General features: G+C 41.0%; 1 protein-coding gene across 3 annotated transcripts in view; it reads left to right on the top strand.

The window, feature by feature from the left end:
- Positions 1 to 27,996, top strand: part of NOX4 (NADPH oxidase 4) — a 118,644-nt gene that overhangs the window by 64,484 nt on the left and 26,164 nt on the right. For all 3 annotated transcript variants that reach the window (XM_087758232.1, XM_087758230.1, XM_087758231.1), the window contains exon 13: positions 5,342 to 5,423. In XM_087758232.1, the coding sequence (XP_087614358.1) occupies positions 5,342 to 5,423 (82 nt within the window). The remainder of the gene's footprint in view (positions 1 to 5,341; positions 5,424 to 27,996) is intronic.

Raw genomic sequence — 27,996 nt, forward strand, 5'->3', positions numbered from 1 at the left:
CTTTTGGTAGACAGCTAGGCTTCTGGACCACAATGTTCTGTGCTTTATATCTGATGAGGCTATTCTGTTCTCCCATTCTCTGATTGCTATCTAATCACATTTCTGTTTATTCTTATGAACTCTGATTTAAAAAAATAATCCATAAAACTGATATAAAGAATCCTTATCCCTTAATAAAAATAAAAAAGCATATTACCATCATGAAAAAAAAGCATAAAAAGCAATAACCATCAGTTTTACAGTGTTCTTAATTGAGTTGATTGCATGCAGTTCAACCTGTTTTTATTAGAGGTTCAGAGTGGTCTGAAGCTGCGGGGCGAAAGGAGGTTGGGATAAACAAAACAGTAATATCTTAGACTTCAGTTATACACTGATGTGGCCTCATAGATACGGACCCATCAAACTCTGAAAGAGCAGGAATTTGATTTTTCAAGACCCTTGGAATTCAGCGGAGTGACTTTGCTGTTATTTTCTGTAAAGTATTTTGTAACGAGAAGGAGCGAGGAAAGAAGAACCACAAGACCTGACTTTTAAAGTCAAACCTGACACAACTGCAGCGTGTGACTTTTGGCATCATCTTCGAAGTGCTAAAGCAGTAAGAGCTTCAGGGATGTGACAGCTTTGAAAAACAAGGCCAGTGCTCCCTGTGCCATAGTGTCTCTGTCTACAGAATGTGAATAATAATGTGTTTTAATTCACAGGGACCTTCTGTACAAATTTTTTTCTTTGCTTTAAGAGCCCCAGATATTAAAATATTACCATAAAATTTCCCTTTGTCTCTCTTTCCACCTCTCTAATAGTGTATCCTGAAGAAAAAGGAAACTTGACTGTGTCACCAGTTTGAATGGGCTTCAGACTGTACACCCATTCTTGCTCACATTTTTCTGTCATTACCATTTAGTCACCATACTGAGCACAACCCCATTCTGCTTGAGAACAGCAATGACATGCATCTAAATATTTCAAAGGGAAAATTTCCCTTGAAATGTGTCCTTTTGTCCTTGTAAATTGGTAGCTGCTTTGTCGTAACAGGTATTACAAAGATGTTAGTGGGTGTTTATACTGAGATTCCAGTAGCTGACTTACTTGTGAATACATTGAGCTGGGACAGAGGAGGAGGAACAAAGGGTGGAAAGCAGAGAAGAATGAGATGAGAGACAGGGAAGAGAGGTATATGTAAGAGGACAGATTAAATCTCTAAAGCTTTCAATGGCAAACTTTCTCTTCCCCTTTATAGTCTACAACCTTCCTGATTGAGGAGGACAGGGCATGAGATTGTGTTATTACATCCAGCCCCTAGTCATCACAGGTAACGATGCTACACATTTAGCTAAACAGATAGGATCCCAGTGAGACTGCCTACATTTAACTGAGGATTTCTCACTGATTGAGGATTTGGAAGGAACTGTACGCTCAAAGTGAAAGCCAGGAGGAGGTGGAGACACTCAGCATGTTGAAAAGCTAAGTGTGAGAGTAAGACGTGACTGTGCAACCATTCTTGATGTCTGTGAGAACTTTGTTCTGTGGGTAGACTTATGGGAGAGTCAGCGAGACGATTCTGCAGTGTCACACTCAGCAGGGTGCCAAAACAATCAACGACATAATTGGTCTCACAAGAATGTAAAAAATCATTAGGAGACTCTCTAGTACAGACTTAAGCTAATGCAAATTGCACGGATAGAATGCGGGACAGAGAAGATAATTGCAAATTTTCAGAAGTAAGCGGTTTAATACTTGGTTAAGTAAATGTTATTCGTGTTTTGTTGACAAACCAGACCAACACCCAGACAAAAGGATGGCATTTTAGGTACTGAACTGTAGGAAGTGATGGAAAAGACTCAATTTTGGTAGATGTCTCTCTAAAATGATCCAAGTAATGATAAGATTGACTGTGACTTGGTTTGGTTCTATTAATCAACTAGTGATTGCAAATCAAAATAATTAAAAAATGCTCTAATTATTAGTTTAATCAGCTCTCAAGTCTTTCAGTTGTTGTTCTAGTATGGATTAGAAGAAAACCTTAGGTTTTTGAAAAAATTCCCCCCTTGGAATGTATTATTGTGATTTTTTTCTTGCAAATTGAAAAGCCTTTTCTTGTCACGTGTTAGGCTGCTGAGACTCATTTTTGTAAGAGCACCAAAAGTACCTGTGTTCTGTCGGGAGCTGCCAAAGCTCTCGTCACCTCCGTCATCACCTTGCAGGGTAGTCTTTAAAGGCAATAGAGTCATTTGCACCAGTGTGACATGTACTGTGCACACGTGTGTAATATGAGAATATCATAGACTTGAAGGGTGAAGCATGTACATAATGGTCCTATGGGACAAATTAATCCTATAGGCTTCTGTACAGTGTGCCGTTTCTCTTAAGAGGATTTACAGGACGTGGAGGCTACATGTGCTGGAGGAAGTTGTAGGATGTATTTGAGATGAGGTGGAACGCTACCATATAGCGTAAGTGTTGCCATGGAAAAATGAGTAAAGTCATACGGTGAAAAGGGAATACATCTGCCTGGGAAATTTGCCATAGCCTGGGGAAAAAAAAAAAAGTTGACTTTAACTAAAACAAGATCCAGTAGGGAAACTGTTTAGGCCAATTTCAAATGCCATAACTTGGCTGCTTTCACTCCAGTACTGGCCAGCCCTGTCACAGTACTATTCAAAATATTTTCAAGATTGTGGCTTGTTGAATTGAGTCCTGGAGTGCAGCCAGGTGGCCTGGATCAATGGGAAAGGGCAGCAGCGCAAGAAAAAGAGTCGCGGAGTAGGGGATAGAAATGGAATATGGCTCTCTGCCTCGGTGCTGTCCGTCTCAGGCAGAACAATGGAGCGGGACATATCTGCATCCTCGCTGAGATGTGTGTTGTCTCTCCCAGAGAGTCACAGGCTCTTTGCAAGGTCTGGCAAACCAGCCTCACTCACTTACATGTAATGTGGTGCTGTGCAGTATTGAACTGAAGAAGAACATGTCTCCCCATGCTTTGCATTGCTGTTGCACCTGGTTAGAGGCCCTAAAAAATAAATAAATCAGACCACCCCAGAGACACATCCTTAATCCGGGTGACTGGCACCATGTTCTGGAGGTCAAAACCCTCAAGTCATGGAAGGAAGTGCTGCCATTCAGTGTTTGCCATTGACAACTTCCTCTTATTCCTCCACCAGTCACACACAAAGGCTGTTGATCATACAAAGCCTTTTTATATAGGGTTCCTAGAAATGGACCAGTAGCTTGAGTTGTGTTGGGACATTCCTGAGGAAGGGCTGGAAGTTAATGTGCTCACTCTGCCACATACACAGTTGGATATTTTGCACCAGTGAAAGCTCCCTGAAGCCTTTCAGTTCTTGTCCAGTGGCTTTTGAAGATCACAGCGTACCATCTTTAAGGATGAGAGGACATGCCCGCGTACAGCATATTGCCATGTACCAGAGGACAGAGAAAAAAGCAAATCTCTGCGTCTTCCTAAAAATTCAAGAAGAGGTCAGGAAGTAATGGCAAGCTTTTTGTCCAGACAATGAGCAGGCAGTTCCCTGAAAGATGCTCACTGAGTTTCATTTCCATCTTTACAGCATTGCATTTGTTGTTGTTGGCCGCATCCAGTCTCTGCCCTAGTTAGGTACAGGGAAAGCTAAGTTACATTTTGAAGATGCCATAAGAATTTTGGAAGTACAGGTGCTTATTTCTTTCAAAATTGATCTGAAGAGGTGTAGAAATAAAGGAACGAAGATACTAAGTGTCAGCCCTTGTTTCTTCACTGGCACATCCTGGTATCTTCTCTGAGATGTTTGCCATACATCTTAGCCAGCTGATGAAAGACTAGATCAGACCATCTGAGACAACTGACCTTTAAAACTGAGCCCTTAACAAGAGAGTTTTTCTTCTGAATTTATTACGCTTTTTTCAAAGTATTACAACTTTATGAAGTATGGATTTGTTCGGGTTTTTTTTTTTTCCATTTTAGAGGCTACATAGCAGAATTGTATCCAAATTAATGGAGTTTAGTTAGGATGACATAACAGTACATGAAACTGAATGTTAAGAAAGCCATCGTATACTAACCCGTAAGAACTAAGAAGGCTGCTATGGTTCCTTTTCGGAGCTGGGAGATTCAGATTTTTTCTCCACTGATTTTCTGTCCCTTGATTTCTTTGTCTGTAAACCCAGTGTTAGAGGATATTTTGAGAAACATAGGGATATAAGGGGAGGAAGGACTACACTTATCCTCAGGTTCAGTTCCCAGAATGAAAAACTAACATGGAAGAGAGAGCTCGTTTAGAGAAACCCGCAGTACAGCTACTACACACAACACAGGCTACAAACAGTGGTTTAGCAAATGAAGGATAAAACCTGTAGTTGAAGACTTCAAGCCACAGTTATAAGGTACTGCAGGAAGAGTAGGAGATGTGAAGTTGGGAAGGACATCACCAGTGTCCTAGGTTTCTGTGCCACTGGAGGACTGGTTAAATAAAAGTTGCAGGTGATGGAAGGAAAGAAGGAAACAGAGCATGTTGCATGCTGCGGAGAGCTGCGAGGTGTGCTAAGGGGATTTGACCTGGGTGGGAAATTCCCTTGTGTCCCTGAATCTGGGTATCGAGTCAATTTTTAGGAGGTTCCCATCTTCCAGGAACTGAGAAATTGACGCTGATAGAAGCTCCTACAGATCCCGCTTATGTATTGCCTCTAGCCACCTCCAGAGAAAGGCAAACCACAGCCACCCCTTCACTGGGTGGGTGGTGAAGCTAAGTTACAAAAACCTTACCTACCGCAGATGATCCTATAATGCAGTTTTTTGAATATATAATAGTGAATAAAAAGCAATCCAGTCTTCCAGCCATCCTGGAAAATACCAATGAATCAGGTACCCAAGGACTCATACTGCAATTTAATTTAGATAATTAATTAATCTATGTTTGTTTAGACTACGGTGATCCTTGAGTGGCTGGTGAATTCTTAGTGGCTCCTCCTTTCTGTTTAGACTAAGCTCTTCAAGGCAGGGACTGTTTATGGCTGTCTGTGTATGACTGATACCCAGAAGACCTATGTGCAGACCTCAGAAACTTGTAAGCACTACTAGAATTCAATATGGGATGAAAAAAATGACATTTTAAAAATATTATTAAAAGTTTTTACAAGAAACAGGGATTTCTAGTCTTAGCAGCAGTTTTGTATGAATATATAGATTTTATTCCCTATACACCTAGCTTTGTCCTCTGGTAAATATTGCTGGAGAATAGAATTCACTGATATTACTGCTTGCTTACTTGTGGCCTGAACTTATAATGCAGAGTCACAGTCTGGGTTTGTTTTTTTTTTTTTCTTTTCTTCTTTTTTTTCTTTGTCCTGACAGAAAGATTTCGGGATTTACTGCTTCTACATTCAAATCAAGATACAGAGATTCTGCCCATCTTTCAGCAGAGGCGCTATCCCAAGTAAGTAAGATTGCCTTCTTGGGAGAAATAACATCTTTATCTATTTGCAGTGAGGGAGAGCGAAGCATTTATAGCACTGTACATGCTTTTGGTGTGAAGTCCTAAGGCAGAGCTGTCAGGGAGCCACACTTGCACTGAGCTTTGCAGTTTTTCAGCAGTATCAGGGAGAAGCAGACGTGCTTTGCAAGCGTGCCCAGCTGTCAGCAGGGAGGTGGTGGCAGAGTGCAGACGTTAAGTTGCCTGGATCAGTGTCTGGTGGAGCGTTGTTTCACTTGACACTGTGTTGACGCAGGCAGATGTTTTGTCAGGCTAATCCCCACTCTTGTGTGGGATTCCATCATTTATGGTGACAGATTCCCTTGGATTTTAACAGGCTCCCCTCTGGAAGTCTGCAAGCATTAGAGAACATTTTTTTCTGCCCTTTTTAGGAGTATATGTACAGGCAAACCGAAAGAGTGGTGTTGTGTGTTTAGGAGGTCTTGCATGTATTGAGTATCCTGGACAAAACCTCATCTTCTTCCAAGTGACATACCTGAACTAAACCATAAATGCTTCTTGTTATTATATTGGTGTGGTGGGTTGACCCTGGCTGGACACCAGGTGCCCACCAAAGCCGCTCTATCACTCCCCCTCCTCAGCTGGACAGGGGGAGAAAACACAATGAAAGGCTCGTGGGTCGAGATAAGGACAGGGAGAGATCATTCACCAATTGCCATCACGGGCAAAACAGACTCAGCTTGGGGAAATGAGTTTAATTTATTACCGATCAAAATCAGATTAAGGTAATGAGAAATAAAAACTAAATCTTAAAACACCTTCCCCCCAACCCTCCCTTCTTCCCAGGCTCAACTTCACTCCTGATTTCTTTACCTCCTTCCCTGCCAGCAGCACCAAGGGGACAGGGAATGGGGGTTGGGGTCAGTTCATCACACGCTGTCTCTGCCGCTCCTTCCTCCTCAGGGGGAGGACTCCTCACACTCTTCCCCTGCTCCAGTCTGGGGTCCCTCCCACAAGAGACAGTCCTCTGTGAACTTCTCCAACATGAGTGATTCCCAAGGGTTGCAGTTCTTCATGAACTGCTCCAGCGTGGGTCCCTTCCATGCGGTGCAGTCCTTCAGGAACAGACTGCTCCAGCGTGAGTCCCCCATGGGGTCACAAGTCCTGCCAGCAAACCTGCTCCAGCCTGGGCTCCTCTCTCCATGGGTGCACAGGTCCTGCCAGGAGCCTGCTCCAGTGCGGGCTTCCCATGGGGTCACAGCCTCCTTCGGGCATCCACCTGCTCTGGTGTGGGGTTCCACACGGGCTGCAGGTGGATCTCTGCTCCACTGTGGACCTCCATGGGCTGCAGGGGGACAGCCCGCCTCACCATGGTCTTCACCACGGGGAATCTCTGCTTGGCCGCCTGGAGCACCTCCTCCCCGTCCTTCTTCACTGACCTTGGTGTCTGTGGGGTTATTCCTCTCACATATTCTCACTCGTCTCTCTGGCTGCTGTTCCGCAGCAGTTTTTTTGTTTCCGCTTCTTGAATATGTTATCCCAGAGTCACTACCACCATCACTGATGGGCTCAGCCGTGGCCAGCAGCAGGTCCATCTCAGAGCCGGCTGGCATTGGCTCTGTCAGACAAAGGGGAAGCTTCTAGCAGCTTCTCACAGAAGTCACCTCTGTAGCCCCCTACTTCCAAAACCTTGCCACACAAACCCAATACAATTGGTTAAAATAAACAGTCACTTTCAGCTAAGTATAGAAAAGAGGAAGCGAAGGGGAAGGAAGAAGTAGTCCTCGCATTAACCATGACTAGGATGAGCAATGAAAGAAGGCTAGTGCAGGATGGACAGAGGGATGAGAAGGAAAAAAGAATGTCTGGAGCCAATCCAGTAATGATGATGGAAATAAGCAAAGTTATTTATTTTAATTATTATTCTTAGCAGGTTCCTGAAATGCATAAGAAGCCAGTGGAGCTAAGTGTTAAATACAGCTCTTAAAATCTGATAATACCAATTTTTTTTAAGAGCAGGGAACAAATAGAGGGGCTGAGTGCTGAAAACCAGTCACGTCCTCACTGTGAATACTTGAAAATAAAAGCACTCAGGGGTGAAATCCTGATTCTGAAAGTGGTGAAATTTTGAATTGACTCCAAAGGAGACAGAATTTTATCCCCCTGAATTTATTGTTTCCATATCCATTGTCAGTGTTTTACTGGAATACTGTGGAGGTACAATATGTGAAACTGTGGGAGGTACCTTATGTGGATGGACCAGTCTACTTGTTTCAGTAGGACTTCCATGAATTACTACTTTTCTCCTCACCCCTTGGTGCACTGGGACAGTTATTTTTCCATGACATAGAATGCTTTATTGGCTTAGATGTTTTCACTGATGGTATGGACACTGTCATACTGGTCTGAGAAACTAGTTTATTGCCCTTCCTCAAAGAACAGACTTACTTCTATATAAATCATTCCGAAGGTGTCTGACTTTCCATTTCCTTACATTCAATTTATTGCTAGCATTCTTGGCAAGTACAGTCTACTAGCAGTATTACACATTGTCAGATTCATGGGTGAATGAGTGCCAGTTGTCTTCTGTTCAATGGATGCTTCAGCTCTTTGAAGATCATACAACAAATAGCTTGTAGTATGGAGCTCTATTGCTGTTTGAAGTTAGAGTGGCCTTGCATAACAAAATGATATCTGTTTTCAGCCACATTACTTGGCAAGATTGATTGATTCCTCTAATATACAAAATCAGCCAAACTTTGGCCCCTAACTGAAAGAGAAGTTTGCCCATGTTCTTAAAACTGATACATATCTGTTTATAGCATCATTAATTGGTGCAGATTTGCTTGCTTGTTACAGAAACTTATAATTTATTGTAGTTTGTTTAGAAACTGGTTGAAGACTATTGACATGTCCTGATTTCCCTAGGGGTTGTCTTTCAAGTAAAATACTTGTGTTCAGCAAGGTAGAAAACCTGTTCATCTTCATAATATATTTTATCTTATTCCCATGACAGTTTTTTCCCTTCTCTGTGCTCGTTTTCATTGAAAGGTCAGTTAACAGAAATGAAGATAATGAACAGACAAATCTCATAAATCAGTGTCCCTTCATTGACTTCAGCTGAGCAGTAGCTGGTTGTACTACATAAGGATCTGAGCAGTAAGGTCATTTTAATGAGACATTGTCATGGGGCACAAGCTGGAGCTTGTAATGCTTAAGGAAATCCTAAGTATATGGAAGGTTAAAAATAGAGAGAGAAATTTTAGTAATGACTTAGCTGAATAGCTTGACTAAGCAGAGCTTAGTAGGTAAAAAGGACAAAAGTTTGCACATATTTAAGAGATGTGTGTCCAAAGGAAGGAGATTGGATAGGAAGATGTTCAGTATCTCTCATGATATTCAGAGTAATAAATATTAAAGGCTAAATGAGCAAACTATAATCCATCAGTTTTTGACAGAAATAGAAACCTTGATGTTCTGGCTTGAATTATGTTCTTGTACATTTATTATATTAAGACCTGAACTCTTTCCCAGAGAACAGCAGGATAATTTTGGGTATGTGTTTGTTCTCAGAGAATATGTCTGTGTACTGGAATGGCTGGAAGAAATTTTCTAGAATATGCATGCACATTGTTCTGGATTTGCTGGGGTAAACATGTCAAAAAAACATGCTTTGCACTCCTGGTTGATGAGGGGAGAAATGCAGGTTCTTTTTATGGTCCTTGTGTTTGTCTGAGCTTATTCTGCTGCTCTTGGCTTAGCCAAGGAGCAAATACCTACTCTAGCACGTGGAGGAGATTAGAAGGAGGCCTGATTTTACAAAGATTAAGGCTTGTAAAGCAACACGGCACATCACCTTGACTTCCTTGACTTATTACTGTGTGTCCACAAGTAGCAGGGCATCATAAGCACCAGTTCTCATCGTGGCCTGTGGTCTGAGATGCAGTACTATGCCAGGACATCGGTACGGCAGCCATCCAGTCAGCCCAACCTGCAGTATGCATCCTCTCACTTTTCTTTACAAGATTGCAGAGCAGAAGGAGCTTGGCCTTATCTAGCGCTTCGCTCACATGACAATGTAATGCAAAAATTATGTCTTGGAAAAATTATGGAATATGGAATTATGTTCTCCCATAAATGCCTACAGTAGAGTTTCTTAATGAAACATATTGCACTGCATGTAGTTACAGGTTACTTAACTAGCAAGACCAGTCTAATCCAGGCAAGTCTTTTTGATACGTCAAGTGACTGTCAGAGGATGAAATTCATGGTTCAGAAATCAGACATCACTAGACCCCCTCATCCACCTCAGCAGGAAACCCACTCATCCACAGAGAGAAATGTTTTGAGGAGAAAATCTGTCTCTTAGCTGACATGAAGCCATCTTCATGTCTGTGAGGATTCACATTCCTCAAACTAAGAATAAACCTGCGGCTGTGGACAGGCGAATGGGCTGGGGTGCATAGCAGCCTCCGAGGGTGCCTGCCCAGGAAGAGCCTCCGCACGCGAACCACATCACAGACATACTTGCAGCTTGTTCCTTCTCTCCCTCACTCCATGAGCATGCTGAAGTCACCGAGGTGAGTTATGCCAACACAATCAGACCTGTCAACAAACTAAACTTGTTGCAATGAGTCTTATCCCGACTCATCACTTTGACAATGAGCATTAGGTCTCTTAGATCTCTTAAAAACTTTTTCAGAGTTTCACTCTTAGCACATTTCTGCAGTTTTCCTCATGCTGGTTTCAAGCTCAGGCTTTCCTTGGTCGCCCGCTTCGCTCATGAGATTCCTACTGTTTTATCACATGTATTTAGTCATAAAATGCAAGAACTGCTGAAGTGCTGACACAGGCTACAGAGGATTGCTCCTGAAGAAGACACTGTTATGGCCATTAATTGGGCTGTAGGGGTCAGCATGTGACAGGGCGGTTGGTGCTAACAGCGGGGCCCCAGATCGCTCTGTCCCACCAGGGTCTTTTGGTCTTTTTCTGCTGACTCCACTCCACTCCTGACCACCCATGCTGTGTGCGCAAGGGAAGGATGCACGATTGCCTTGCAACACTAGAGAGAAGTGTCTCTTGTAGCTGGGCCTGCTAATGTCAAAAGGAAAAAAAACCAAAAGAACAGAACGATAAGGGAAGTGATATAAGAAGTGTGAGAGTGAGGAATGAGGTTGGTGGGTGAAAAAGGCAGGAGAGAAGCTGACACTGCACAAAACAGCGCTTGGGAGGGATGTGCCAGAAATGCTACTGGCGTTACAGCTTTTTAGCAAATTTCTCTGTATACAAGTGCCTTGAGAGATCAGCCATACTTTATGTTTTCGAGATATTGCTGAAATCCTCAAATACGTATGTGAGTTTTTTAGTGGGATTATTTGCTTCTTTTTTTTCCTCTTTCAGAAATATTTTCAGTCTTCATTCTTATCTTCTGTGGGCTTGGTGGAAAAGTTCTTGGATGATTCACAGATTTTAAGAACAGAAGGAGCTGTTATGTTCAAGCTAATTTGAGTCTCTTCTTAACATAAGCCATAGAGCATTACCCGATAATCCCTGCAGCAAGCTTCTGGTTCAACCGGAGCATGAATTTAGAAAGACATCCAGTCTTTAAATTGAGATGTTAAAAACTGTAAAATTCACAAGCCTTTAGATCAGCTTGTTTCAATTGTTAATTACTTCACGTATGTATAACATTAATTTCTTTAACTTCAGTTTCCAGTCTCTGCCATCTCACTGTACCGTTTTCTGCTAAACAAGAAATCCTGTACCATCTGAAATGATACCTCCATACAAGAGGTTGGAGGTAATTTTAAAACTTATCATTCTCTTGAACAAATTAAATAAAAAAACCTTTCTTGCAGGGTAAGGCTTACTTAAAAAGTCTCTAATAATTCATTTTCTCTTTTTAAAACCTCTCCAAAGTTGGGGTTTTGTTTTGTTTTATTTTTTTAAACATGGGCAGGAATTAAGAAAGTATTTTGTTAACTGTTTCCATGATGTGCACATAAAGAAATAACAGCACTTCTTTGTAGTCAAATAGAGAGACAATGTAAATTGAGCAATATCTTACTATTTAAATGGAGTGATGAAGTGTTGAACTTTGGAGAAAAAAGTGAACTTAGAACCTAGCAGGTGTAATGAAATAACAGAGTATTCCAAATACATTTACTTTCCATCTGTCATAAACTTACAAACATTTCTTTGGCATATATTCTTAGTAAATTAAGGTAGACTTCTTGTGTATGCACAAAAATATTGGTCATTTTCATGTCACAAAAAAACAGAAAATACAGGATCCTGATTTTTGTATATATATGTATCTTCAAATATCTGTTTTTGAAGGTCATCTTTGAAAAGCTGCTGAAAGTCTCAGCTCAAACAAAGCCAAATGGTGTTATTCAGTTCTCATCATGGAGTAGTCTAGACAAATAGGCGGCAGAAAGTTAGTGCCCTAAACCATTGTGCCATCTGGTTCCCAATTGCTACTCATTTTAATGATAATGGATCTGTAATGGATCCATGCCAATTTACTACACTCGAGAACCAAGCCAAGAAACTGATAATATCTCATAAATAATACCCCAGGAACAAAACTTGTATCTTATTTGTAATTGTCTTGAGAATGTTTTTCCTCTTAGAGAAAAATAATTTGGTTTTGACTGGTTGTGGCTTCTGGAAGTGGCGATGCTCAGACAGTGCATCCACTGAGATTTCCCTGAATCCCAGATTTAAGTACGCACAAGAGCAGCCATCAGGATCGTGGCCTGGAAACCCAATTCAGTTAGCATTAGAAACAAAGGCAACATCTTCCTTGGTGTTCAACAAGGTGAAAAATCACGACCTATGCGTTCGTCACTCAGTCTTCATTGTAAGGCAATGAGATTTTTAATTTTAAAAAGAGGTGGAGGACTTTCACAGAGTGATTTTCTATAAAAGGCTTTCTGTGAAGTGCTTTACAAAAGATGTTCTCTTGTTACAGAGGAGAAACTGAGGCATGGGACTCTGATGTGAGTTACCAGTGTCACCCAGGAACAGCTCTCCTGGGGACGAGGCCAGAAATAGAAATCAGGTCTTCCGCAGTCCTTTCAGTTGCGTGCAATTGGCTCGCTCATCTAAAATAGCATCATCTATCCTGTTTTCCACTGCAAAAAACATGTGGCCTGCCCATATTGCTGAAATCAGATGGGAAAGTGCCAAGTGAAAGAGCCTTTCAGAAGTGCCCACACAAGCACTTTAAATGCTTTGTGTAGCATTGTACATTAAGCATGAAAATTACTGGTTTTGAAGTGCTCCAAGATTTATTTCAAAATGCAGGCTAGAAGCTAACTATCTCACCAGCAACACTGAGCCCTCGGAAAACCTGAGTCTCAGAGAATTTTGATTACTTGATAAAAAAAAGAAATACCTGCTTAAGGAATCTGTAATGACATTTAAAAGAAAGTCAAGCTGTTTCTAGAGAAGGATGTTTATAAGTTTTTTTAGTGGTTTGGGATCTTGTCTCTTATTTTTCATCCTTTTTTTTTTTTATTTAATATGACTTGCAGTGGTATCAGGTTATCCTGTAGAGTTTGCAGACCAGTGCAGGGTTGAGCTCCATGGCAATAAAACCTCCACTATAAGAAAAGGGCATTTTCTTGTCATTTGGGATTTTTACCAAATGGTAAGAACAACAGTGGCAGTGGGGTAAGGGCTGGTAGCTATTCATAAAAAAACAATCATGTTATAGGAGTAATCATGTCACTAAAAGTGCAAGTATTGGATCTAGATTTTGTTGAAACCATGATGAAAACGGGAAGAAAGAGGACAGTAATTCATACTGTGCGCTACATGTTTGGCCTTAGATCCTACAAAGACTCATGTGGACACATCCACATAATGTCAAACAAGGCCAAGTCAATATCTTGAAATATTTAGGACTGCACATTAAACTCAAATGTGGGTCATAAATTCCTCAAGACAGAGGCTATATTTATTTAGAGTATCAGTACAATACCCCAGTAACTTCTAGTACAAAATAAAGACACTTTTGTTCTGTTTCTAAAGGCCTGGAGTTCAAGCACTGATGACACCGAGTGAACCAGTCCCCTTCAAGTCGAGGGGAATTTTGCTGCTAACGTGAAATCTAAGAAACTTTGAAGAAACAAGTACAAATCTTTCAGATGTAGAGAAATGTGGGGAAAAACCTGTATCGTCTGAGAGATTTGTGCAGCAACATACATGCAAAATCGAAGCTCCGTGTGCATATATATTCTCTTTCAAGTATCAAGCAATCTAGAATGCAAGTTTAACTTAGCTCTGTTTATCATAGCATACTTGTGGCTCATTAGCAGTCACAAACTGTTTTATGCAAAACATTGCAATACTCCCAATTGAGAAGGGGAAAGGGCTGACTGAAAAGAAAAGATACGTAAACCTTTCAAAATATTTGGGAGATGAAATCATTGCTTTGTTCAAAGTGAATGGTATAAGACAAAACATTACAGCTGGTTTTCATTCTGCTATTTGGGAGCATGGGCACAGTTCTTGATAAAGGCTGTTGAATCAATTGATACATACCTGCCTGCTACTGAGCAGCAGGGTGAGACTGTGAGGAATTATCTGCCACCAGATGTCTGGAAGGGTGTTTTTTTAAACAGCTCAAACAGAAGTTATAGTAGTTTGATGCAGAAATTATTAGTGAAGTTCTTTGATTCATTATGCAAGAGAGAGTTACAATGATTCCTTCTGGCCTTATATCCAGTTTTAACAGTTTTAAAAATAATGGCTTATATTAGTTTAAAAAATAGTTTCACAATTACCATAGTTACAGAAATCCAAGCACCAGGCTCTTGAAAAAGAAGTGCTGAAGAGTTGTGGTTGTTGACAGTAGTGACTTCCTCCTTGACTATGGATAAAAGGGAACAGCGTAATTCATTCACTCCTATACGCCTACCTGCACATTAGCAATTTAATATTGGGACCCATGCTTTCAGTGTGAGACCCCGGGGGCTGTTTTCTTTCATAGAACCTGTTAAAGGAGGCAGCATCTCCTGGTGGTGTTTTGTTAATGAGTCTTGGTGAAAAGGGGAGAAAAGAAAGATTCCAGCTATAATAAAGGGGAAAATGGACAATGTTATGCCCCTAAACATGTGAAAGAAACTGGGAGAGAAAAAGGAGTTGCCTACCATGTCTTCCTTTGTATTTCATATAAGACATAAGCAAAACTTGGTCTCTAAGGAGGGCAGAAATCTAGCAACTCATTGCTGTTCTGGCCCTTCCCCAAACAAGGTTTGAAGAAGCCGGAAAACTGTTAGATAAACATCTGAGCTGTACCACAAGTCCCTTTTCGTGCTGTTTAATACCTCAGAAAACAGCATACACTGCTGCTGCCCCTGGGGCAGAGCAAGTGCATGCTCTGTGTAAGTGCAGAGGGGAGCACGAACCTTCAAGCCAAAGGAGACAGTTACGATGTTCTAGTTTTGCATAAAATGGGCAAGGATGGCTTGTTTTCTCAGGACATAAGCCTAGATTTCAGTTTCAGCAACCTTTTGGTGTGTGGCACTGGTGGAGTGGTTCAATTCTGAGTGCCAGGCTCTTTAGTATATGTGAGGGAGACACTTCACATTTCTTTTTCATGCAACAAGTTGAGCTTTAAGCTCTTGGTGATAATCAGGGGCAGCAAGAGGCCCATGTTGATCTAACAGTCGTCCCCTGTCTCTTCTGAGAAATGGATAGGAGATCTGGGCTGTGGGATGCCCACTGGACCACCCTGAATTGAGCATCCCCAAGTAAACACGTATGTCAACTGCATTTCATGGAGGAAGATGTCTCAGCATCTAGGCTGGAAAGTAGCTCAGAAGTAACTATCAAGTCTTAAAAACTGGCAGTGGTAGAAAATCCATCCCATCCTATAATATGTTATTCCAGCTGTTGATTATCCTCAGTCATGGGGATGGGAGTTGGCTGCTGGGAGATTGTACCCAGTGGCCCAAGCCTAGCCCCAAGGAAAGTTCTTGTACAACCACGTCAAGTGGTTTGTAAGAATCACAAGTGCTTTTGAACAGCCAGACAGCTAGCAGCTGGAAAACATTGTTAGCAGCTGCAGAACAGCGATGGCCCATGATATTAGCTGCCAAATCCTTTCTGAGTGTTGCCTAATCAGCTAGCTGAGGCTGTTCATGAGCAGAATTGGAGACTAAAGTAGGTAAGTCCTAACACAAAAGCTGTTTGAATAGAAGATATGTATTGTGTTGTTGGACGGCAAAGATAAATTAGGTGATATTCAGAGTTCCTGGTTGTTGTTTTTTAATAGAAGAATTTTGTGTGTTACAGATTTGTCAGAAAATTACCAGTCTAAGCATCTGCACCTAAAGTGAGGCATTACATGTGTCGAGCGAGGTGACTAGCAATGCTTTACCTTGGTATCACAAATGTAGTGACATTTTTTCTCCCCCCTAAAGCACTGGCAGAAGCTGTGTTACAGGCACCGACCAGAAAGAAAAGATAGTAAAATCATTTGCTTTAGAGCCTAATAGCTTTCATGTTAACACTTTGCTTTATGACTTAATTATCCATTGCTGTCAAGGTATCTTTGTAATATGAGGTTTAAATTAAGTTTGTGTATGGTTGAAACTCATTTAGAACCAAACTCTGCAAGGAACTTTCCTCATTCCTCTGGGAGCTTGTATAAGGCAAAATTGCTGCATACTCCAAAAAAACACATGGGGGCAGGGTCAGTCCTACCCCAAATCCACTTGACCAGTATGGAAACAGTAACCTGTACTACAACTCACACAGTTGTCAGCGTAAGTGACAACTTACGTGCATCCTCTCTGGTTTCCGAAAGTACTCAAGAGCGTGTAATGAAAGCCAAATGCCTGAGCACTTCTGAGGACTGGGGTCTCCTCTGCGTGGTGCTACATGATGTTACCTAAGGATAGCTTAGTTATAGCTTTGTATTTTCCTTCACTGTATATACCATGTCTTTACAGCATAAAATAGATTTTTAGATACATTACTGTTGGAGATTTCTAATATTGGAAAGGTACAATTAATTCCTCTTTAGGCAAATCACCATAAAAGATTGAATTTCTTGTTATATTGATTTCTCTCTGCTAAACCAGTTCTGAAGGTCTTAAAATAGATTAAATTGTCCTTTTTTTCAATGCTGAAGCTTCCTAAACAATATTTGAAATGCAAGCATTTATTTCCAGTGTTTTCTCCAAAATAAAAGTATTTGCCTCCACTCAAAAATCTCAAAAGACTTCGAAAGCTATTTGTAGGGGTTTTTTTGTGCCATACTTTTTATGTTATGAGGGAAAATAGAGCAATGGAAGTGGTCGGTGACACTTTCTCCATCACATGGTACTAATACCAGAGCAAGGCCAAAGAAATAGTGGCAAAACTGGGCCATTTATTTTCTTGTGCTTCATCCCTGGCTATATTTTCAACTTAGATGAAGCAAATCATGTAGGTGTAGTGTTATCTTGTGAAGGTGTCATACACCTGATGTACTGGGCTTTTGTGCACTGTGAAGATGAAACTCTGTGATCTTAAGAATATACCAAGAGTATCTCCTGCCACTGCAGTTTTCAAGGAAAGCAGTTCTAGGATTTCAGCTGATCACTGCATCAGTAAGAGTTTGAACTGTGTTGGAGAGATCCCACTCACTTGGCTCAAATCTAGGAAACGGGTGCTTTGTTCAAGCTGGTATAAGATAAAATCTGGCGGAGTTGTGAACTGAAATCAGGCTTTCCATAAATTTTTAGTATAAGCTACAAGAAAGACTAGAAAGTACCAAAATCCATTAGTTAGGGTGATACACTAGGCAATTCAGTTGCTGTGCCAGCATTTCTGAGTGAGAAGGGCAGGGGTTGTTGTCCTGAAGGATCACCACTGATCTGAAGAGTGTAAAAGCCATTGGTTACATATTTCAGTTATGTCCAAGTGAAATGTTGTGCTGCTTTCCCTCCAGAAAGAGCAAACTTTCTGTGAAGGACAATCATTACATGCCAGCTTCTCTGTCGACCCTGTTTTGTTTCAAGGAGATGGCATGAAATTTTGCTTCAGCTCACATATGTCAAACTTGCTGGTGAACTGAAGAAAAAGAAAAAAACTCTAATATAAGTTTGGTTTCTGAATGGCTTGAAAGGGAGCAGTGATGCTGAATATTGTGGTCTGATGGGGAGGATGGAAGGAGGCAGGGAGAGAGAGCAGGGAGGAGGAAAAGACAGATGTAGCTTTCTGTTTTGTGCACTGTCCACACATTACATGGAGAAAAATACCTTAATTCAAAAGAACAGGTTTACCTTATGGGATCAGCAAAGCAAAATAAAATGAGCCTGTTCGGCTGCATAGGGCTCTGATTGTAATGAGAGCCTCTGGGCACTGCTCTTCTGTGACAGGCAAGCTATGCTGGTATTGACAGACAACTTGAGCTCCTTCTGTCTTGTGTTGGGGAGGAGGGTTTAAGGAATGTCTTGCTAATTTATTTGCGCATCACTGTGTCCCCAGGAGAAAACAGGCTGTGAGTTTGGCATCTCCAAGACTTCTTTCACCCATGGTGCCATTAGCACGCACTTGAGCATCTAATTCCAAGCTCTAAGTGCAGCAGAAGGGCTGTCCCCTGGGGCGCAGCCCCTGCTTCCTTCTCTCACAGTCAGCACAAGCAGCACTTCGGAGATGGGGAACTTTAGCTTTCCCTTCCCCATCTGCAGCAGTCCTTTGCTGTTTGAATGCATTTTTTGTGTGTGTCTATATGCATTTTGCACACACATTATTAGATGGCAGTAACTAGCTGTGTAGTGGTTGATGGTTAACTTTTCTTTTTCTTGGTGCAGATTTGTACTACAGTTAAATCCACTGGAAGGGATTGGTGCAAACAGAGGTTATCAAAATTTGGGCTGGCTCTCTCAAATCATTTGATAGCAAAATAGAGCAGGTTGGCTGCAAGCAACTCTAAAGAGCATCACTGGAGCTTAAGAAATTGATTTATCTCTGCATTGGCTATGCCAGCTGTACATGGTCAGATGAACCTTCCTCACTGAATTAACTTTGTTGTTAGTTGTTTGGCCCTGCACTCAGATTCTGGCACCAGTGAATAGCATCTGCACCGTGTGGAAATTTTTGGCAATTAAGAGCCAATTAAATTTGGCTCATTCCCCTGTTCCATCCTTCTTATGGTGTCCAAGGAGAAGACTCATGACTGATATATTTAACATCTATTTAAAAAAAAAAAAAAAGGATGTCTTGATTTTGCTGAGTCTGGGGATTTGTTTTTCTCTTCACTTTAAGGTCTCTTGAAGGATGAAAGGTCAAGTGACATTGCACCATAAAACTTGTTCACAGGAAAAAATATATCAAAAGTGCTGCTAAATCATGTATGGTTTTATTATCCTTGGGTCACTGGTGGTAAAAAACCCCCGTGCACTCAAATATTTGAACATTGTCATGTAAGGTTAACCAAACTGATGAAATAGAATTCACAAGGAAATAACAGGGCTGATGCCTTTATCCAGGGTCATCTTTACTGTTTCTTTCACTTGTTTGTCTTGGCAAGACTTCTGCAATGAGATATGAAGCTATCGCTTACCCTTTTTCAAACTGTGTATCAGTCAGGTCTGGAGATAAAAGCCATCAGTTAGACAGATGAAACCGTAAAACAATGAATCTCTAAAGACACTCCTTTGTGTAATGTTGTCCTTCCTTTTATTTCCTCATTAAGGACTGTGATCCATATATTGATGGGGTTTATGACCACCATTATAGATGTATCTATGGGCCTCACAGCCTTTTAATGAAGTCACTGTTGCAATGCTCTTCTCTGAGCAATGTCACTATTCTGGTGTAACAGGTAGATGGTGTCACACGGTGTCACACTGACTTGCCCAAGTTCTCCTAAGGAAGGTATGGCAGAGAGTGGGTTGGATCCCAGCACAGCACTGGAGCTGCTGCATTTATCCTTCCTCTTTGTGCTCTTTCTAAAGTTCCTACTCAAGGGGGAAAGTACGTTTTGATTAGGGACCTTTGGGCACCTTCACAGTAGATGTAGCAGTGATAACATTAGAAACATGTGGTGGTGGTTTAGCCAATGGTTGATGAATGCAACCAGCAGGAAAAACATAAATGCAGTTTCAGAATCTCAGAAAGGAACAGCCAGAAAGTATTCACCTGTCAGTCCAATATTTACTTTAGTGTTTGTTTAAATTACAATTGTTAAGGGAACCCTTAAACAGAAAGAAGGTAAATGGTATGTGGAACACCTAAACTGCTGATCACAGCTGGTGGATACAGAATGAGCTCTTCAAAAAATGAGGTTTTGTAGATACGCAAAACCTAAAGAACTGGGATTTCATCCATTGTGTACTGCCCATGTCCTGGTGTATTTACTTGCAAATATAGGTACCACAGCAGGATAAATAGTGAAAGGTAGACTTGGTATATATATCTACTTGTATAGTGGGTATCTGCTTGACAATATACTTTTCAGTCCTGTAGAACTAAATCCCAGTATCGTGGAATTCAGTGGCATTTCTGCCATTTGATTTGTCCTGGAATCAGATTGTTTTTTTCCATAGACAGTTTAACAAAGTATTGTCTAAATAAGAATACAGCACAGTGTATTAAAAAGAAAAAATGAAGTCAGCGCTGACAGGTGGCAAGCAGCAAATAGTTCTTAAGCAGACAGTTTTAAAAGGAGTGAGGTATCAAATGTGCAGTAATTCATCTTGGAACTTGTTCTTTTCAATACATCAGGTAATGAATGACAAGGAGGGAGATGTAAACACCAAGTTAATTAAATCCTCCGGTGATATTGGGCCAGGGAGGATAGTATATTTCAGAGCAGATGGATTGAAATTTCTGAATGATCTGGCAAATTTCAGGAGGTGGGTGGAAGAAAAGGAAGATGAGTTGGTATAGGCAGAAATGTCAGACAGTTCACCAAGAGAGAAATTATCATCATCAAAGAAGACACAGTGACATGGGGTAGGGGAAATGTTAGGATCATACTTAGCACTTTATAACAACCTTTTGTCTGCCTGTATCAGACTATTAAACCTATTTAATTAAGCATTCCCAATCTTGTGGAGGGGAGGTCTGAGAAAGTGTTGCTACCTGGTTTCACCAAAAGGAAAAGCATAGCTGAGGATGTAAATGACATTCTGGAAATGACAGTGGATCAGCATGAGGGAGATGGGATTAAAAGGCCGGACTTCGCTTCCTCTCTGACCGATCAAAACTGGCGTTTGAGGTCAGACCTGAGGCACAGTCCTGTGATCTGCATTTCACAATGACAACGAACATGACGGGGATCAGCTTGACCAGTGTGGAGCAGCAGGACACTGATTTGACGCAAGAAGACTCACGAGTCAAGATTTGCTGTGTCTCTCTAGAATGACAAGACCAGTCACACACAGTGTGGTTTCTCTGTACGTACACAGAGCAACTTCAGGGGGCCTGGTCAATAGGAACTGGTGTTGGACCTACAGGAAAAGCCCCTTTGGCTCAGACCCTGACTCTGTGCCAGATGTATTCTGCTGCGATGTCCAGCCTCTGTTCTCTTCAGTGCCTTACAGTCACCTTGCCCTACAGTAGTGTTTCGCACCCAGTGGGTTGTAACCCTCAGGATTTCTATGAAAAGTAAGAGTGAGAAGGGTTATGAGAGGAATTATATATTTGAAGTATTTAAACACTAGTCTCCTCTCTCTCCATCTCTTACCAAGTCACTTGCTCATCTGTCTTGTTCAGGGTCACCTGTTCTCTCTCAGCTTCTTAAAACTTACAGAAATGCTAAAAATAAGACTCTCTCTGTTATCATGGATACTCTTACAGGACATAGAAAGGTAAGAGCTTTAAGGAATTTAAAAATTCAAGGGATGAAAAATTCTTTATTTTGAATAACCCAAGAGGCCAGAGGGCTGTACAGAGGCATCTTTGTATGTCTAGAAAGGTAGTAATAATGACACTACCACCTATGAATAATGATGCCATTATGTAAAGCCTTGGCAGGACTGAAATTGGAACAGTGCAGACAATAATGGGCCGTTCACTCTAAAAAATAGAACTTGAAATAAGAAGTTGGAGCATATTCAGAGGAAAACCATGAAGAGGTCAAGATGGTCAGGGCTGGACTGAGCTCATTTATGATGTAATGCAGTATATTCTCTAGTAGCTTGATAAGCTTCTGCCTGTGAATCTATATGCAGATTCATCTATAGGCTTATGTTGACTTCAGAAATTCCTTCTCCAAGTTGGATGATCTTATCCTTAATCTGCCATTTTACTGCAACTATGTATTGTTTGCTCTAGTGTTCAGCGGGTATCTTTCCTTCTATTTTGGCCTTGCCAGTTTTCTATATCCCTTTCCAGATAAGAAGCTGTCTGCCTATGTATCATGGTTTAACCCCAGTTGGCAACTAAGTAGCACACAGCCACTTGCCCCTGTCGAAACCAGGACACTAAGGAAATGAGCTTGTCTGACCATCGCTGAACATCTGGAAGCCATTTGAAGTTGCCTTCTCATTATCTTGCAGACATCGCTCAACTGTCTGAGCAATTTTTAGAGAATTTCTTTCTAGGTTTCCTGGCAGCTAAGTTCAAGCAAAGATATTTTACAAACCCCCAAACCAGTAATTATTTACTTCATGAAGCTGCCCTGAAGGGACCCTACTCCTATAGGCACATTCACTGGCCTGTATAGGATGTGAGGCTCATGGAGAGCATCTTTCCTTAGTGGCAGTGTAGCTGTGAGAGACATTTCCTTACAAAGAGATTTTTCCAGAGAAAAGATGGGCTTGTGACTGGACTAAGTTACTTCCTTTAGCCAAATGTACACCTTAAGACAGAAGAGAGTCAGCAATGAAACATGGCAATTTTTTCTTGGGGGTTTATAACATTTTAGATAGCATATTTGTGCTTAGGATTACTATATATTGAGGATCTCATTTTACTGCAGGATTGACTACTTCATTCCAACTGCAGAATTTGTTGTGCAATTTGTCCTCCTTTGTTTTTTAATTCTTATTCTCTTCATTTTGAATTCTTCATCTCTACTTAGTCTAGTCCAAAGAGCCTGAAAGGGCTGCTTTTGGAGCAGAACGTGATATGCTTGGCCTTGTCTTCAGATTGATCTGCTGCCAACTACCTCTTCCAGCACTCTAGTCAGCTTCTTCTCGCCTCTCCTTTTGTTTCTGTGGATACCTAGCTAGGTTTTTAATTTCCGCACTTGTCATCCTTGGGATTTGTCAGCAGGTGCCAACTTTTCTTTCCCCAGCCCTAAGGTGTATTGGAGCTTGACCGGGAAAGCCTACTGGCAGTGTGGATGTCTAGTTAGAGTGGTTTTCTTCTTCCCCCAGTCTATCAAAAAAAGTATTTTGACCTTTGGTATAATATGCCCCTCGAGTATACTGCCAGGGTTGGGGGACTACTACATCTCATATATGTACTACCTGTCAGGCTTTCCTGAATCCTAAACTCCCATGTAGACTTTTTACTTAACATGACAATATCCAAACCTTGGCCGAGGGAACTGCGTTAGACCTCCAGTGCTGCTTAATATGTAATAATTAGAGGTGTGAAAGACTCGAATCGGCATCTGAAATCTGCAATCCAGTTGCATCAGTATGCTTCAGTCTGCTTCAGTTGCTTCAGGTTTCCCATAGTACCCTGAGGTACTGATGCTGCAGGTATTTCCACTGCCATGGGGATGTGGGTTATCCTGTCTTAGTGAGTATAATTTACCAAGTGAGGAAGAGGGCTCAGCGCTAATATCAGCACTGCTTGTGAGAAGGACCCATGCTGTCTGCTAGATGGCAACTCTGAGATGACCACCAAAGGGAAGAGTATAGGCAAGAAAAAGCTTCCCGTAAATACTGAAAGAGACAGAAGGTCAAATATGGAAGTGGATTACTCTAAAGCAGAAATACTGTTTGCAGTGAGATGGACAGATAAGTGCTGTGCCAGTGAATGAGTTGTAAAGAAACATGGCCAACATGCTCAACCTACTTGTGGTTACTGATCTGCAGCATCTTATCACTTTATGATGTAACAAACTAAATTTTCAAATGGCGAGTTACAATAGGTGGTGCAGTCATTACAAATATTCTTCTTTTACTTTATTAGCTGAGGCAAAATTGGTAGGAGACAAGTTTACAGAGAGGCAAGGCACTTCACAAAATAGAGACTGTAATTGGTAAGGAAATAAGTGGAAAATTGGATTTCTTGTTATAATAAAACTAAATCATGTGTGATCTTTAATCAAAGGAATACATTTTGGAAACATTTTATAAAAATGTCAGTAAAAAGGCTGCCATGGAGAAGAATTAATGCAACATTAATTAAGAATATTGACCCAAGAATTTGGTACAGAAAGTACATGTACTTTCAGAGAACAAAATTGTCTGAATACATAATTATACCTGATTGTAGTTCTCATAGTGGTTTTACAAACCTTTTTAATGAAGTGAATGGTCTAAACTATTGCTTCTCTCTTGTGATAGTCAACAATGAGTAATAACAAATATGGGCTCTCCATAAATGCTTTAGACAATATTTAGACAGTTTGATTCAATTCCGAGGAAAATGAACTTGGTCTGAGAGCCTACCTTCAGATTGCTTTGGGAGTCCTGAACAAGAAAGAGCCATGCTTACAAGGGTGACCATCAGTTGTGCAAGTCTGTTTTCTGTTGCCTTCAGTGGAACTGCTACCTCCATGCTTTTTTGAAATTTTCATTCAGAGTTATGAGGTTCTTTTCTCCTCCTCCGCCATCCTTCTCACTCCTCTGTTGCAAGTCCAGCTCCCCATAGGTAGTTGTACAACTTTTGCTACTGTAGTGTTCCAGCCTACTCCAGTGGGATCTTCTTCTCCTTGAAACTGCACTGTGTCTCATACAAAAACCATGGATGTCAGTTCAGGGTTTACAGAAGGAGCCTAATCCATGAAAATGCAGGTGCCTGCTTTGCTTTTCCACTTTCTTGCCCTTGTCATCATGTCTCCAACATATTTTCTCTTGCTAAGGATGTTGTAGAAATGGAAATTCTTCTTCAGTCATCTCTGGGCCCTCGAGAGTATAATAAGCTGAAGAACAAGTGATTTCATTTTGTTTTGCCCAGCCAGGGAGAAATAAATGGAACTGAGATGTACTAAACCCAATGGCTTTTCTAGAATTTTAAAAATAATTATAATCTGGCATGCTTCTATGAGAAGAAAATCTGATGCTAATTGATTCTGTAGGGTTTTGAGCCATCTACGTTGTTATAATTGGATGTTTAACCACCTGATAAAGGATGCAACTTCTGTAGAAGAGAGAAGGAAACTTCTATAAGCTCTAGTACATATTGTAAGAATACGTTTGAAGTTGAAAGGAAAAAATATGAATAATCAATCAGAAATTAAACTCAAGCTATTAAAAAAGGGAGAGGATGCCTAATGAAATCTGAATTAGAATCACAACACTTTGCAATCTTGTGCAAAATAGTATATAAAGTTAATTGGACCCACTGGGTTTTGCAAGCTTGCTCGTCTAAGGGGCTGCTGTTTTCTTTAATGAAAACATCATCCTTCACAATGTCAGGAGAACACATGGGAATCTCTGATCTCACATGCCAGATGTCACATTTTGTTACACTTTTAAACCTTGAAAGCCATTGTAGTTTTGGAAATCCATACAAACCGAGGATGACGTGCTTTGTTCAGTGGTGGTTCTTCATCTGTAAAAGGCTGTTGGTACTGAAATGCTGTCAATAATCACAAGCCCTCTGGAAAAATAGTGTCAGAGTGTACACTTATTAATTGAGGTTTAAATAATGACAGGAAGTTTCATATGTTGACTTCAAAAGATGAAGTGACTTTCTTGATTTTTGCTGCAGAAAATGTTTGAAAATCTTTGATAGTGGTAAGTGCGGCTTCTTTGAAAAATAAAATCATGTCATTTGTTGTAGCTAGGTTTTTACTGAAAACTGAATTGAGCCTTGGACTCCAAAGTGGTCTGGAACACTTCTGTAGTCAGTTTTGCTTTCTGCAAGCCTACCATATAAAAGATTGCCTCTGCTATAAGTTTCAGATTTGGATGGTTTCCAGTAATTCTTCATTTATATGTATTATCCTAGTGCCCTGAAGAACCAGTCATGCATCAGGAAGCCATCCTGATACATGCCATCACGCAGCAGAGAGACTGTCCTGACCAAACCAACTTAAACTAGAACAGGAGACAACAGATGGATACAATCAGACAGCAAAATTCAGGGAAACAGTGAGACAGCACTGGGCCAGAATACGACTGAGCTATGGCAAGCACATCGACAGCCTAACTACTGTCAACTTCTGATTTATTGGTTTTTTAGATATTAGAGGAAAGAGGAGTCTTCAGAAGGAATTTGAAGGGAGATAATGAAATAGCTCTGCAGATGTTTACAGATATTTCCTCACAGGCATGAAGGGCAGTGTGGGAGGAACATGAAGGCACTTGTTTGAATATTTATCACGTGGGGGTGGAGGCTGGTATTGTGGGTTATCAGAGGGAGGTGATGGCATCTTTCTGGTGCATAAAAGTTACAGCAGCAGAAGAGCGTAAGGAGATGCTTGCAGCCATCAGACAGTCGGTTCCTTGGAGTTCTCAGGCTGTATCCATCATGGCAGTACTGAGCTGTGGCTTTAGTAGGACAAGTTAGAGAAAAGAATGAGTGTGGGAGGAGGGTTGCTGACTTGATTTTATTTTCCTTTTGGAGAACTTTATCCAAAACCTATTGAAGTCAATGACATGGGCTTTTCATAGGATATCAGGGGAGGGATTCAGCTCCAGCTGAAGACGTCTAAATGTAGGTGTCTGTATGTGAGCTAGGTATCTGAGCTCCAGTTTTCTCAGTGGAGATACAGGTCTGGATTCAGATGCCTCAGGCTAGGTGTCTAATGCCATTTCACTTCTGCTTGGCCTTCAGCTGTTCCAGAGGGACAGGAATCTCTAAGGTCCTGTTAATTTGAGTCAGTACAGTCTGTAGACATAGAGAGCAATTCATCACATCCTGAATCTCTCTCTAGGCTCCATTAACTGTATTGACTGCATCTCTTTTGACTGTATCGGGGACTTACTCAGCATGCTCACACAAAGATACCTACACCTGGGTCTTAGCAACAAACTGAATACTGCTCCAAGGATGTAAAATCACATACTGCTGAGTGAAATCCTTACTCTGTTGACATTTTGCCACAAAATTCAGTCAGGCTAGGACTTTCTGTGCTCTATGCAGCATTTTTGTTCAGCTTGCAAATGCTGATGCTTCTTTAATTAAAATTTCCTACAAGCTCTTGAATTAACTCCCCTATCCATCTGTTATTCCACTAATATTCCTGATAATGTCTCACAGTAGCTCCCAAAAAGCCCGGGAAAAAAGCTACAATACAATATCAGCATTTACAGTTGAGTAATGAAGTACAAGATAAGCATTAAACTTTTCTAAGGGCACCTACACCCTGCAGTAAAGCATGGCACTGAGGTCCCAGTCCAACAGAGAAGTGGGCAGATGTCTCCATACCTCACTATGCAGTTCCTTACGGAAGATAATAACTTGGGTCTCAAAAGCAGTACAGCTGCCTGTGTCCCTGAGACAATGTCCCTTGGGTTAGGAAAAGCCCCATGTTAGTGCAGTTGCATTGCCCAGCGCTGGAACAAGCTGTCTTGATGCTTGCTGGGATATTTCTGTACTGCTGTACTGTAGAATGTAAGTGTGCCTCAAATAGAAAATATGTTCACCAGCTATCTGTAAGATGCTTTTTAACAATGTGCACTGCTATTTTTTGTGATATATTCTGCTTTGAGGAGCTTTTTTTCTGTTTGTGAGCTAAGAAATTGTGCCAGAATAACTGAGAGCACTCCTAAGATTGGAAATGAATACATGTGAAAAGAACAACTCGTTATTTGAATAAGTTTGCCTGAAGGGGGTATTTCTAAACTTTTAGTAAAATTCCATTCCCTTCCTTCATGTTAATTAAACTAAAGCTGGGAGGATAGGAGAGCATAGCATGGTAGTGTGATATATCTGGGGCACAACTCAAGAAACAAAAAGTCATCTTACCCCCCTTGGCTTCTCTGTCGTTTTATTGAATGCTGTGAGATTTCATTTGCAGTAATGAACTGCTTTTATGCAAAACTTTTCATTACTATGAAATGAAAGGAGGAACATGGTGAGAGGAAGTGAAAGTTGCATAATCTCTGCAAAAGTCCATGACTGAATCGCTGCTCTGTTCATCACTGCGCTCTTTTAGATGGCATCGGGAGGGGTCTCTTTCTTTCACTGACTTGAATAAAAGAAGGATCAATTCCTAACTGACCACCTCCATCAGGGCATCAGAGTCACATTTCTTTTAGTTATAAATTATCCCCATAGTAAAATGGGATTAAGTAGTGCATGTTTATGACATCCAACAAAATCTTCCAGGGAGATCATGTTATCCTTGGAATCAGTCTTTTCAGGCAGTCTTGTGGAGTGGGTTAACGCAGTAGCGATACTTCTCCAGCTTTTTCCCCATTTCTCTTTCTTGCACTTGGAAGCACTGACTTCTGGCTGTTCTGTGCGGGGCCACATGCAGGAACAGCAGGAGGCTCTT

This window comes from Nipponia nippon, unplaced genomic scaffold (assembly GCF_047370975.1).
Source record: "Nipponia nippon isolate SJK-2023a ecotype South Korea unplaced genomic scaffold, ASM4737097v1 scaffold_2, whole genome shotgun sequence".
NCBI lineage: Eukaryota > Metazoa > Chordata > Aves > Pelecaniformes > Threskiornithidae > Nipponia > Nipponia nippon.